Source organism: Lissotriton helveticus, chromosome 5_1 (genome assembly GCF_964261635.1).
Source record: "Lissotriton helveticus chromosome 5_1, aLisHel1.1, whole genome shotgun sequence".
NCBI classification, from domain to species: Eukaryota; Metazoa; Chordata; class Amphibia; order Caudata; family Salamandridae; genus Lissotriton; species Lissotriton helveticus.
This window is the reverse complement of record NC_136065.1, coordinates 1,774,017,234-1,774,031,656: the sequence shown is the minus strand read 5'-3', so window position 1 is coordinate 1,774,031,656 and position 14,423 is coordinate 1,774,017,234. Positions and strand designations below refer to the sequence as shown.

The window sequence follows — 14,423 nt, the reverse complement described above, 5'->3', positions numbered from 1 at the left end:
AAAGTTTCTTACCTGTCGGTGTAGTTTTGCAGCTTGAAGATCTTTCTGCATTCACTAGCGAACCTACCCACCTCCGCCAGAAAGATGAGGCAGGAGAAGAAGGTGGAAGTACAAGGAGAATATACAAACAGACACCTTAAGAGACAAAGTGGAAATTCATTTACTTTAAGGGAGAAGTTAAATACATTGCCAAAGGATTCACGAACACAACACAAAAACAAGAAAAAAGAATCTGAAGATGGTGCCCAAAGGTGGGAGCCTCCGCAGGAAGCGTGCCGACGTTACAGGAAGGACACCAAAAGGTGGGATGTCAACGCCCACCTGGGGTAAGAAAAAAAAAAAAAGAGAGAAAAGACTACGATTCCGGACCCAACCACTAGACCGCGGAATAATGCACAGCATAGTGAATCCAGAAAGATCTTCAAGCTACAACACTACACCGACAGGTAAGACCCTTATCGTTCCTCATCAAAAGCTACACATCTCCCCAAGCTTCTCACTCAGAACCATGGCGAGATAAGACATCCAGAACCCTGTCAACTCAGCCTTGCGATTTGGCATCTGAAGTCTTGGAATTTGGCTACCTTAACCTCCGGTTAGACTGCATGAATGTCATTAAAGAGGCTAGACGTCCTACCACAGAGCATGCTATGCAGCAAAATGGAAACTATTTGCAATTTATTGTACTAAAAACCAAATCAATCCGTTAAATGCCTCAAATCATAAAATCGTTTGCCATCTGTTACACCTACAACATGCTAATTTAGCATAAACATCCATACGATTACATCTTGCAGCTGTAGCAGCTTACCTACAAAACAGACAACACTTGTCTTTGTTTCGAGTATCCGCTATCAAAGCCTTTATGGAAGGACACAAAAGAATCATTCCTCTTAGACTTCCACCTTCTCCCGTGTGGAATCTTAATATAGTCTTTACAAGACTCATGGGACCACCATTGGAGCCTATGCACAGATGCGAACTACAGTTTCTAACCTGGAAAGTAGCCTTCCTTCTAGCTATCACATCTCTTAGGAGAGTTGGTGAGGTCCAGGCACTAACCATACAAGAACCATTTTTAAAAATTCACCAAAATAAAGTGGTTCTTAGGATTAACTCAAATTTTTTTCCCAACGTCGTTTCTGCTTTTCATCTCAACCAGCCGCTGAGTTACTGGTCTTCTTTCCTCAACCTGACTCAATAGCTGAATGTGTTCTTCACACATTAAATGTAAAAAGAGCAATACTTTATTACATGAAAGAACCAAACCTTTTAAGAAGACAAAACAACTCTTTGTTGCTTTCTCGCCACCACATAAAGGCTCCCCCATTTCAAAAGGAGTTATTGCACGCTGGATAGTCAAGTGCATACAGATATACTACCTCAAAGCTAAACGCACCTTAATAGTTCCCCCTAAAGTGCATTCTACCCGCAAAATAGGAGCTTCCGTGGCTTTCTTCGGAAACCTACCCTTAGATCATTTTTGCAAAGCTGCAACATGGTCTACGCCACAAACATTCACAAAGCACTATTGTGTAGATGTGTTAGCAAGACAAGCTAGTTTGGGGAGGCTGTTAAGAGCACTATTTCATACCACTGCAACAGATACAGGTTAGGCGGAAACTGGAAATAAAAGAAAGTCCCTATTTTTCCAAAAATGGAAAAGGCGTGCAAAATGTGAACTCACAAACCCATAAATGTCATAACCACATTTCTAATAAATCACAACAATATAAAAATGAGATCAAAGCAATTTTAAAAGAATATTTAGAAAATTGTACAGTTTATTCAATATAAAACAATACTTTTGTACACAAATATAGTGCCATTTAATAAAGTTAAAAAGGTGTCAATTCACATGGAGAACAGTTAAAAATACAAAGTTGTCGACACAGCGTTTCGGTTTTCTAATAACACCTTCATCAGGACAATGTTCTTCTGAAGAAATGGAATTATATTTCCGCCTCAGTATTCAATTTGAGGTTATCTTTCCGTGTCTTTCTTTTGAGACACCTTCTTATAGATAGGTGCGATTAGCTGGATATCAAAGCACATATAAGTAGTGCACAGTCCTTGAAGTCTGTGTACTCTCTATTTGCTTTAAGAGGTCAAGGGAGCCACCGTTTTTAATTGAAAGAGAGCTGGTGCCCCAATTATGTGGAGTTCAGATAGAAAAGGCAGCACGTGGCTGGATGCTTAGACAATTTCGCTGTTGCCTGGGCGCATTTGTAAATGTTCGCGTCCTCCTTGTTGTTTATAATATGCAGACATATGTTATCATATAGTGAGTTTCTATGGTACTAAAGTTCCTTTCCTGTAGGAAATTGCATAATTTATATGTTGGTTCTAAATATGGCTTGGTAATAGATCAATTTCTAAGCGATTGTTGGTTGTTACCTGTACATTCATGGGGGTGCACTGCAGTAAGTCTCCCACCATCCGCAACCGACTTTGCCTAGTTTACTGCTTGCTATTCTGATTCAGGCATGTGAATCTATGAAAGATACCCCAATACTGGATAAGAAAACAAGTTACTTACCTGTAACTTCAGTTATCCAGTATTGGTATCTTTCATAGATTCACATGCACCCACCCTCCTCCCCGGAGAGGCAGTTCTCTAAGGTTGGGATACTTGTTCCCACTTGTGCTATGAAAATCTGAGGAGAACTGGCTCTAGAGAGAGGGTTCTAGAGGGTGCTGTGAGCTGATTGGTTGGAGCAAAGACTCTGGTCTTTTTGACATAATGAGGTAGATCGGCTACTATAATTTAGGCCTCAGGCCTATTTCTAGGGCCTACTACTACTACAAAGTGCTTTTGGCACTGCTTTTTTATTTACTGTGGGACTCCCGCCTCGACGACGGGGAATGATTCAGGCATGTGAATCTATGAAAGATACCAATACTGGATAACTGAAGTTACAGGTAAGTAACTTGTTTTCTTCTTGCTACAGGACTCGACTCAATAACACTTGATGTAACTGTTGTGCATAAATCGGAAGGAAAATAAGCACTCAACATTTTTGTGAGTTTTGGCAGAGTAGAGCAAAGAAGCCAATCAGCAATGCAAGCTTATTCACACTTTCTGGTTTATGCAGAGGGCCTTCTCATGGTAATAGAAAGGTAGTTAGGTTAATTGAACTAATGACATCACTTTTTAGGGCAGATCATTACCCTGAAATAACTGACTCTCCATTGAATTTTTCAGGACTGCACTAGTACATTGCCCTCTACAGTCCAGGAAAGATCTGAAGGAAAGATTACAAGACTTAAGTTAATTCATTAATTCTATTGTAGGTTCTGAACTGGAGGCCGTTAGTTATATTAAAAAAAAGAAATGGCTCTTGCTCGTCTCTACATTACAAACCCACATATGTTGACATCGTAGATGTCTTGTTGGGAGGGTTGTAGGTTGTCAGACTAAAAGTTAAAGGGAGAGTGACTTGTATACCGAGATTTTTTTCCATTCTACATGCAGACATCTGAATAGCTGTTGACCCGGGAGGCATTGTGACAAAATGACATGCTAATCAAGAATATATTTACATTTTTATAAATAAAACAGTTAGTGAAACTGAGTATTTTGAATTCATGTTTAAAAAATGTAAGTACAAATATATTGCATCCAGTGAAAAATGAAAACTGTAAACAGGCAGAGTAGGTCACGTTGCAAATCCATAGTCCAGTAGCAAGTTGCATCCTGATATTTACAGGTAAGTACCGTTTCTATTCTAGGGGTCAGAAGAATCTGCCACAACAACCTCATTCCTCTACAAATGGTTTGTTATGTGTAGGAGAGTAGGGTCTGCAATCCTATGATCACCCAGATTTTTGCTTTTTGCTGCACTGGTTTACGACTTTCCCTGGCTGTGGGCCTGCTAATCAGACCCACAGCCTAGCTGTTCTCTCTATCCAAATTGTACTTAGGTACTGAATTGGCACTGGGCCCTCTCCAAGTCCCTGTACCCAGGGCTGAGGTGCACCCAGAAGTCTCCCAGGGGCTGAAGCATGTATTATGCCACCCCTGGGCTGACTAACTAAACTGACACAACTGGCTGCACGACAGCTGGGGCAAGGTGGTGTACTCACCCTTTGCTTTAGATATAGTATACCTATATCTAACCCTAAAATGGACACACAGATCTCCTATCAGTCACTCCTATGGCAGGCCTTAACAATCCTGAAGGCAGAGTGCTTGGAATCGTGTGAGATGGTGCTCTGGCATGAGCTGAGCCTGTCTGCGGCTTTCGGGATCTATCCCTTAGCCGTTTCCATGATATCGCATACCATATACTCTTAAGTGCATTATAATCCTCGCGGTTATGTGCCAACTCTGGTATCGCTTTATCAAAACATGTCGAGTAAGGTGTCATACGAATTGGAATACTAACCCCTCGCCAATTCTGGCGACGGGGTTAGCATTCCACCCTTCTAGAGGGACACGACATGCATGTAACCTATAACCCGGTTAAAAGTCAGACAGAGCCTTAGCATCCACAAAATGGATGCTGCCACCGAGACACAAGTCTGCCCTCCTGCTGCTGGGAGTCCTCCCAGAGCAGGAGATAAGGACAAAGGGTTTCCTGCCAGGGGCGGTGCCAGCACCGTCCCAGACAGGGTTTTGTGTATTGTAGGTAGGCAGGGCTTTAGAGGAAGGTGACTGCACGTGGCACCCCGGTGCTCACTGTGCATAGGCTGGCTGGAACCAGTTACAGGGTCACTCCAGACCCTGTGCTGGGGAAAAGCCCGCCAAGGAAGTGGGTGTAACCACCCCCCTCCTAGTCCCACCCATAGGGCAGGACTTGGTCGCGTGCCAGCCCCTTTTTACAGGATAAAGGTAGAGACTGGCCCCCTTCCAAATCAGATCATCTTTGAATCCTGAAACTACTTTCTGCGAAAGGAACTCAAGACTTCTTCCTAAGATTTCTCCCTTGTGACTAAGGAGTAGTCACCCTGCACCCGCAGGCACCATCTAAGAACACTGCGGTCTGCTGCAAGTCCTTCCTCCGGAATCCGACTGCCCAGCTCGACGAGAACCGGCTTCCCTGGCACCTCTGACCTCTACCTGCATCATCAGTCACGCTGAGATTCGTGGGTGTGACGAGACCTCGAGGGACCGGCCATCTTCAAGACTGCACGACTTCTTTCCAGCAAGCCCGCCGAGTGAATTCCTGGTGAGTGCTTTGGGGTCCGAGAAGCCCCCACCCTGAGCAGCTCCGGCACCGAAGAGCAGCCCCCCAGCATCTCCACGATCTGCGTGGGGCCCTTCTGCTTTTTGCTGCTCACCGCGTTGTTTGGCTACTAGCCCGCTGGCTTGTGGCCTTCCTGACGACGCCCGACGACATTTCTGCTGCTGGTCTGGTTGCTCCAGACTGGCCCTTGCTTCCCTCCATCGGAGAAGTACCATGGACCCTCCTGGTCCACTCAAGACGCCATTTTAGGTCCACCGCGTGGGCCTTGCATTTGCCAAGACTTGTTGCCCAATCCTGGGTCCAGCGACGTCGACAGCAAGAACCTTCGTGGGACAGCTCGCACCTCCATCCTGGTCGCCGACAACGCCTCCTGGTCCGAGAGACTGCAGAGCCCAGCAGCGCCCACTCACCTGACTGCGGTGACTTCGCCCGGTGCCATCCTGGTGCCCACTTAATCACTGGCTAGTGATTCAAGAACTTAGTCCCCTCTGCTTTCAGGTTTTCTTCTTCCTTGATCCAGGCTTGGATCCATCGAACTTTTCTTCACTGGTCGCCTGCCAGCAACTTCTTCCTTCCAGGCTCCTGGTCCGGCAACGAGATCCCCGACGTCTTTTCAGACCTATGCAGCTGCAGCCCCTGGGCTAGGTAACTTCGGCACTCCGGTGTCCCAGCATAGCCTCACTATCCAAGGGTCAGGATCCACTGTCGTTTTCTTCCTACCAGGTCGGGTTCGCCCGTGAACACTAACTTTGTGAATTCTAGCTTCCATAGACTTTGTCCCGCATCCCGCGTGAGAGTGCACACTCTGCACCCGAGTCCCCTGGGCTTCCTAGTAGTAATCTAACGATTCCCTAGTCCAGTCCTAGCGATTCCAAAGCCTATTAGAACTGTTACTTACCTGCTAGTAATTCGCATTCCACTTTTAAAGTATATGGTTTTTCGTGCCCCTCGGGCATTTGTGTATAACGTGCTAACTTAAGTATTTTCGTAAGAGTTTTGTTGTGTGCTTAGCTCCCTGTCTCATAAAGAGCCAGGGTAGACTTGTTATAAATAAATACACTGTTTATTTTCATAACAACTTGTGTGGTGTCCTTTCACTGGGTGTTCAAGGGGTAATGTGATGGTAAAACAGCTGGCTTAACACGCCCTCTAGAGTCTTAGCCTTAGACTGCTCGTATCCATGCTACTAGGATAGCTGGTCTATAAGGTTGACTTACAACCAATCATCAATAAGGGTTGTTTGGACTGATATATAGTGATCACTAGAATAGTGAGCACTGCACATCAGGCCAACTTCTCACATTATGATACAACATTTCACATCCTACGTTTATTAACTAGACCAAATTGTAAATTTTCTTAATACTATTTGTTTTTTTTACTCGTAGAATGCATGGTTCCGCAAATCCCGCTTCAAGGGTGGAAAAGGAAAGAAGCTGAATGTCGGAGGAGGTGGTCTGGGCTATAGAGAGCGACCAGGACTTGGGGCTGACACATCTGTAAGTACAAGGAAACTATGCAACAACGGGGCTGTCTTCTGATTTTTGTATGAAGCTCTAACCTCTTTGAAAAAGACCATTTTTTCTCCCACAACCAAGCTATACTGAGGGCTCAGACAATGGTTCAGTACTGACCTAAGTCTGAAGAGAACTATTCTCTGGTAACTCTGACATATCGACTTGGTTTATGGCAGACAGTCTGGAAACTGCTCCGGTAGTTGGCAGGATGAAGCAGTGACGATTCATCATGTAGGTGCAGTTGTATCTTGGAGTCTCCATGGGCCATTTTCCATCTGCATTCCCCCTTGCTCTCTTCCCCAGATTTTGTTATCCCAATTGTAGGATAGTGCCCATTTTTGCATGGTTATCCCCTAACAATTTGCCATATACCGGATGCCAATTTGACTGAGTTTGTACTGGAATCCTGCTAACCAGGCACCAGCCCCCTTGTTCTTTCCCAAAACAGTACCTTGTACCCACAATTGGCACAACTCTGGGACACATGCAAGTCCTTGTAAAAGGTACCCCTGGTACCAAGGGCCTTGTGATCAGAGAAGGACTCTGAGGGCTGCAGCATGTTTGTATGGTGCCACCCTCCGAGACCCCTCACCTCATCGCCCCCACCCTGCCTTGACAGGCTGTGTGTTTTGGTAAAAGTTTGACTGGAGAGTCGACATGGCACAGCTGCCTGTGTGCCATGTCCACCAGCACTTCCTGTGGTATTGGAAAGTCATCCTTCTAGCAGGCCTTACAGCTCTTAAGGCAGGGTGCACCATACCCAGGTGAGGGCATAGCTGCAAGAACAATATGACTCTACAGGGCATGTGCCAACCACAGAAATTGTAAGTGCAGTGGAGCTATTTTGAGTGTATGGGCTGGGAGTTTGTTAGCGCAAACTCAACAGCTCCATGATTGGTTTAGTAAAATCTGGGAAGTTTGGTGTTAACCTTCCCAGCACATTAAATCCACACTGATTCAGTGTGGTATTTAATGAAGAATGCACTTGGTATGCATCTTAGAGATGCCCCCTGAAAAACAGGCGTGCTTCCCGACTGGCTCCCAGCCATCTGCCGCCACCAGACAGGTTTGTGGACCCCTTTTAGAGAGCTTCTGTTCTCTGGGTCTGGATACAAAGACTCAAAGAGGGAGCTTCAAAGGCCTGCTACCTTTGTTGGCTGCCCCAGCCTTTTGCTACTATAAGCAACTGGCTCTCATTGGTTCTGGCCCCCATTTTGGGCACGAGAACCGGCGGAAAAACCTAGCCAGGAAAGGAGGTGTCCCCAACTTTGCCAACCTCCAAGTGAGGGCCACCTTTCAGTCTCCACTATTTTGGAGATTGGGGCAGGTGGGGCTCCAATCAAAGAGGCCTATGCTTTGTGTGAGAAATTGTCCTCTTTCTGCATGGTTGCCGTCACTTATTGCTGATGTATTTTGACTGAGTGTACCCTGGGCTCCTGCTAATCAGGTACCCAGGGCCTAGGTTCTTTCCCTAAAACTGCATTGAAGCCTGAACCCAATTGGCATCTCTGGCCACAGGGCAGCCCCTAGTAAATGGTACCACAGGTACCCAGGGCACTGTGACCAGAGAATAAATCGATCACTGGAATTAGTGTGGGTTTATTAATATGAGATGTTTCATACCAAACATCTCTAGTTTTAGTGAAGCCATCATGTAGCTGGGGAAATTCGTAAACACCATTATCTGAAAGAAACATGTTAGTTCTAGATTCCTTACCTTAGAATTACCCCCAGGCGTCGGTCTGGATCTGGAAAGTTGGTCGGCTCCGTGTCCGTTGTTGGCGTCGTGGTCTCCGGGATAACGTCACGGTACCTACTTAGAGGCCGCCCTCGCGCGCTGTCAGTTCTTTATTTTTCCGCGCCAGCCACCGCAGATCCGGAGAGAGCAGTACACAGTCACTTTTTGACCAAACTTTTTGAGCGACTTTTGTCGACGTCTTTTTGAGTCTATAACTCCTGCTGCACGTTGGGAGTCTGTAGCTGACTGATGTCTGTTACAGATCCGCACCGTGTGTGCCTCTTTTGCCTGGAGCGCTACCATGACCCTGAGTCGTGGTCCGGCTGCTGGTCCATGGCTTAGAAGGCCTTGCGGGAGTGGTCCCAAAGGCTTCTTGACCGCCGGCAATCAGCTCCGTGCTGCTCGAGATCCGGGTCGCCAGGGAGGTCGAGGGACCAGTCGCTGAGCCATCATCACTTTTCCAAGTCTTCCAGGTTGGGTAAGTCTAAGCACAAGAAGAAGTCGAAGAAGCATCATCGCTCTTAGACTTCTCCCCGTCGGTTGGCTGACGCGACGAGGGATGCGGGTGTTGCCCCTCCTGCGGCTCCCCGCACAGAGCCCGAAGAGTCGACTCTAGGCTTTCCTCCCTTCCCGGGACTCTGGGCGACTCCTGCCCAGCTTCGTAAATTTTACAAGGTGATGCACACCATCTTTGGGCAGCCTGAACCAGACAGTGTGCCTACGGGCCCCGCGGACTTGGTAGGGGGACCTAGGCCTTCTCCGCTGACGGCCCCAGCACCGTAGGCCCCCCTTGGATCCAGGCCTGGATCCGGATCGGCGCCGTTTGACCTTATTACACCTCCACCTGCGCTGCTTCCTCCGGTACCGCTACCGCATTCAACGCCAGTCGACCCCTCGCCTCCATCCTGATGTGGACCCGGACTGGCATCGCCAGACCCGGCACCGGGTAGGGTTTTTGTGCCCCTGTTCACTCCTGGGGTCCCTTTTTGGCCAGATTGGCCCCCAGAGGATAAGGAGGACTGGGAGGGGTCAGGTGACCATCTAACTGATAAGCTAGAATCTGAGCTGGACTAAAGAGAGGAACTGGGGGATGCCAGTGGTCTAGACACCTTTCCTAAATTTGGCATGTTGTCGCCTCCTACCGTTGCTACGGCGGAGGGAGCGTCATACGCAGTGGTGTTGCGTAGGGCGGCCGAGGCTCTCAAGCTTCCTACGGTGGCGACCAGGACTAACCTCCTGACAGAGGTGCTTCAGCCGGCTAAGAGCTCTTCGAAGCCCCTGCTGCCATTTAAGAAGGCCCTTACCGACGTTCTTTTGGGCACCTGGTCCAGGCCGGATAGGATGATTGCCCGATGCCGTGGCTCGGGGTGACCCCACTTTCCTCTCCCAACACCCCACCCCGGAGAGCTTGGTGGTCCAAGCCACTACTTCCAAGAGCGCCTTCACTACCGCTCCACCGGAAAGGGAATCCAAGAAGCTGGATCCTCTTGGTAAGATTTTCTCTTCCGCCAGCTTGGGACTGTAAACACTGCATGTCTGTTGGGCCGTTATTCCCACTCTGAGTGGGATACCGTGGCGCAGATGCTGCCTCAGTGTCCAGAGGAGGCCCTGATGGTGCTGTCCCAGGCTATTGCCGCCGGGAGGGATGCAGCAAAGTTTACCATCTGTTGTGGGTTGAATACCTCTGACTCTCTGGGCAGGACGAATTCCATATCAGTAGCCCTTTGTCGCTACGTCTGGATGAGATCGACTGGCTTTTCGGGGGATGTCCAGAATACCCTCATGGACATGCCTTTTGGTGGGCGTCGCCTTTTTGGTGACAAAGCGGACAACACTCTAGAGCGTTTCAAGGACTCACGGGCTACAGCCAAGTCCTTGGGCCTCTCCAGCCGACCACCGTCGTGGTTCAGGGGGCCAAACATTCCTAGTCCGACTGTTCAGGGCCATCAAACGCCATTGGGCAGCACGATCCGCAATCACCTCCTTCAATGGCGCACCATTACATCGGACAGGTGCGTTTCGCAGATAGTCCGAAGGGGCAACTCCCTCCCCTTCGAGGCTACCCCTCCAGCCTTGCCACCGCAATACCACCGCATGTCGGAGGATCACCTGGGCCTTCTCCAGCAGGAAGTTACAGCTCTCTTGGCCAAGGGAGCCATCAAGCGCGTGCCTGTCCCAGAACTTTGTTGTGGTTGTTACTCCCACTACTTTCTGGTTCCCAAGAAGGACAAGGGCCTGTGTCCTATCTTGGATCTCAGGAATGTCAACCGCTTCTTCCGGAAGGAGAAGTTCAAGATGTTGACGCTCGCTCAGGTCTTGTCTGACCTCGACCTGGAAGACTGGATGGTAGCTTTGGACTTGCAGGACGCTTATTTTCACATCCCCGTCCTGCCGGCGTTACCTGCTGTTCCTCAGTATGCCATGAGCTCTTTCAGTTCACCGTGCTCCCCTTTGCCCTTACCACCGCCCCTTTGGGTGTTTACAAAAGTGATGGTGGTGGTCGCAGCTCATTTGTGCAGTTCGGGGGTTTCAGTCTTCCCCTATCTCGACGACTGGCTGTTGAAGGCGGGCTCGTCCCAGGCAGTAGTCTCCCATCTCCAGACTACGTCCAACCTCCTGCATTTGCTGGGGTTCTCCATCAATGTGCCGAAGTCTCACCTGATTCCCTCTCCGAAGCTCCTCTTCATCGGAGCGGTTCTTGACACTGCGTGGTTTCGGGGCTATCCTTCGAAAAGCGAGTCCGGGATATTCAGGCTATGATTCCGATCTTTCACCCTCTATCTCGGGTTTCGGTCAGGTTGACCCTGAGGCTACTGGGCCTCATGGCCTCCTGCATACTGCTGGTTTATCATGCCAGGTGGCAAATACAGGCTCTGCAGTGGGACCTGAAGTTCCAGTGGGCGGAGCATCTGGGGAATCTGGCAGATTGCGCCCAGACCTTGGAGGGCACAGCAATTGCAGTGGTGGCTCACAAACCAGGATTGGGTAAACGGCAGACCTCTCTCCCTTCCCCAACTAGAACACACAGTGGTGACCGACTCATCCCTTCTGGGATGGGGCGGCCACTTGGGAGAGGCGAAGATCAGAGGTCTGTGGTCTCCAGCGGAGTCTGGGCTCCATATCATCCTTCTGGAGCTCCAGGCGCTCCGTCTTGCACTCAAGGCATTCCTTCCCTCTGTCCGGAGAGGAGTAGTGCAGGTGTCCACGGACAACACCACCGCCATGTGGTACTGCAACAAACAGGGTGGGGTGGAGTCGTGGACCCTATATCAGGAGGCCCTCCGGACATGGCTGAAACATCAGGGAATATACCTGGTGGTTCAACACCTGGCAGGTTCACTGAACGTCAGGGCGGACTAACTCAGCCGCAGGTGCATGATGGATCATGAAGGGCAGCTTCACTCAGAGGTTGTGCAAGGTCTCCTTCGACAGTGGAGAGAGCCTTGGGCCCTATTCACTACCGAAGAGAATGCGCAATGTCAGCAATTCTGCACGTTTGAATTTACAAGGCGACGCTCGCTAGGCGACGCTTTTCGTCGCCGTCTGTTGTACGCCTTTCCACCTATACCTCTTCTGCCCAGAGTGCTGAAGATGATCAGGCGCAACCAGGCCCAAGTCATCCTTGTGACTCCGGATTGGGCACAAAGAGTGTGGTATCCCGAGCTGTTCAACATGGCCAACGATCCTCCGACCCGTCTGCCTCTTCGGGAGGATCTTCTGTCACAGCAACAGGGGACGGTCCTCCACCTCCTTGTGTGGAGATTTAGCGGCGGCATTCTTTTGACCTGCCTCCCGAAGTTCGTGATGTAATCTTGGCAGCCAGGCGTCCCTCCACTAAGACGGTATACGCCTGCTGGTGGAACAAATTTGTGGCTTGGTGCACAACAAAGGCTGTGGATCCCCTCTCTGCCCCTCTTTCTGATGTTCTCTTGTTCCTCCTTCCTTTGGCCCAGCTGGGCTCTGCTCAGGGCATTATCAAGGGCTGTCTTTCGGCCATTTCTGCCTTTTTTCGGCTTCCAGATCAGCCTTCTCTTTTCATGTCCCCAGTTGTAAATAGTTTCTTGATAGGCATAACTCATCTTTCCTCCTATTCCCTTCGTTATGCCTCAGTGGGACTTGAATCTAGTCTTGTCTTATTTAATGTGCGCTCCCTTTGGCCGCTTCACAACTGTCCTTTGAGACTTCTGATGCTTAAAAGTGCATTACTGGTTGCCTTCACATCTGCCAGAAAAGTGAGTGAGCTCCAGGCTCTTTAATCTAATCCTCCTTTCCTGTCTGTCTATCCGGACAAGGTAGTTCTCAGGACTCGTCCATTCTTCCTGCCCTAGGTTGTCCCTGCCTTTGACATCAGGCAGACCATCACTTAGCCCACCTTCTGTCTGCCGCCGCATCCTTCAAAAGAGGAAGAGAGGCTCAAAACGTGCGCTTTCCTTTTATCTGGATTGCACCAAACCATTCCGGGTAGATGACCAGCTTTTTCTTTGGTACGTGGGTGCCAAGAAAGGTTGGGACGTACACAAGAGGACTATCTCTGAATGGGTTTTTTGCAGCGTGAATGTTTCTGGATTCACTATGCTGTGCATTATTCCGCGGTCTAGTGGTTGGGTCCGGAATCGTAGTCTTTTCTTTATTCTTTTTTTTTTTTTTTTTTTCATAGCCCTGGTGGGCGTCGACGTCCCACCTTTTGGTGTACTTCTTGTGACGGCGGCATCTTCAGATTCTTTTTTCCGCTGTTGGGTCTGGATCGTTCCCCGAGGGGCTCCAGAGCTTTGTAGGAAAGAAGACGCAGAAAAGACAAATTTTACACGGAAAGGATTGAGACGACGACGAGGAACAACACCATCGAGCTGGGACGACGAAGGAGAACTTCGGGAACTTTGACGTCCAATGGAGAATGCGCGCACACGGGACCCCCTGAGCGCAAGAAATGGACAAGACACCTTTTAAATTCTGCCGTAACTGTCGCAACAAATACGCGCAGAAGGACCAGCACCCGGTTTGTAACCTCTGCCTACCGGTCGACCACGAGAGCATGGACTGCAACGTCTGCTCCGCCTTCACACTGAAGGCTCTCCGGGTTAGAGAGTGACAGAGAAGAGCCAACTACAACATGCAAGGCAAGGGTCAACCGCCGTCCCTTCGGGACATGGGGCTCTCGAGCGACTAGGAGGACAACGTCGCCTGAGAAGACGACTACACGGTCGTAGAGACTGATAAGAAGACTTCTAAAGAGGTAGGCGAGTCGACGACCCCTAAAGCCCCGACAGACCCTCGAAAGTCAGTCAGATTCTCGAAAAACAGAGTCTTAAGTCCTCGAAGGGAGCACTGGCAAACAAAGTCTCGACGTCCGAAGCTGCATCCAAGGACAAACAGCCCAGCGGATCCTTCGAAAAGCCAAGGTCGTCGAAGCATGTCCCCGAAAGGGATCGATCGACTTCAAAAGAGAAGGACCCGAAGGTCGCTTCGGCGTCGACAAAGGACCCGAAGGCCATTTCGACGTCTACGCCGAAGAGATCAGCCGAACCGCCCGACGCCGAACAGTCTGCCAAACTGGAGGGAAAGAAAAGATGGCTCAAGGCCGAAATGGATAACATCCTGCAAAGAAAGGAGTTCGACGAAAAGTTGAAGAGATTCTCGATTCCGTCGAAGCCAAACACGGTGATCGTTGAAATAGAAGAAGGGGAGGACTTCGACGCCGAAGGGCTGCCGAAAAGTCCCGAGACCCAGGACCATCCAGAGGAGGAAGCCTTCTACTACGAGGAGGAGGGCGACGATCGGCAGACGACCCTATGCTTGGCATCCTCGGGGACACAGGACCTGGAGTGGCAGGACCGCAACACCGAAAGCCCAGAAGAGGCCGTGGACACGTACCCTTCGAGGCCTTCGCCGCCAGATGACATTGGGGTCTACAATATGGTCATCAAGAACGCGGCAACGGCCTTTGGAGTCAAGCTAGATGAGGATAAACCTAAGGCAGAC

General features: G+C 49.4%; 1 protein-coding gene across 4 annotated transcripts in view; it reads left to right on the top strand.

The window, feature by feature from the left end:
• The window catches only part of DDX42 (DEAD-box helicase 42), a 465,634-nt gene that overhangs the window by 371,354 nt on the left and 79,857 nt on the right, over window positions 1-14,423 (top strand). For all 4 annotated transcript variants that reach the window (XM_078645044.1, XM_078645045.1, XM_078645047.1 and 1 more), the window contains one exon: window positions 6,578-6,688. In XM_078645044.1, coding sequence (XP_078501170.1) covers window positions 6,578-6,688 — 111 coding nt within the window. The remainder of the gene's footprint in view (window positions 1-6,577; window positions 6,689-14,423) is intronic.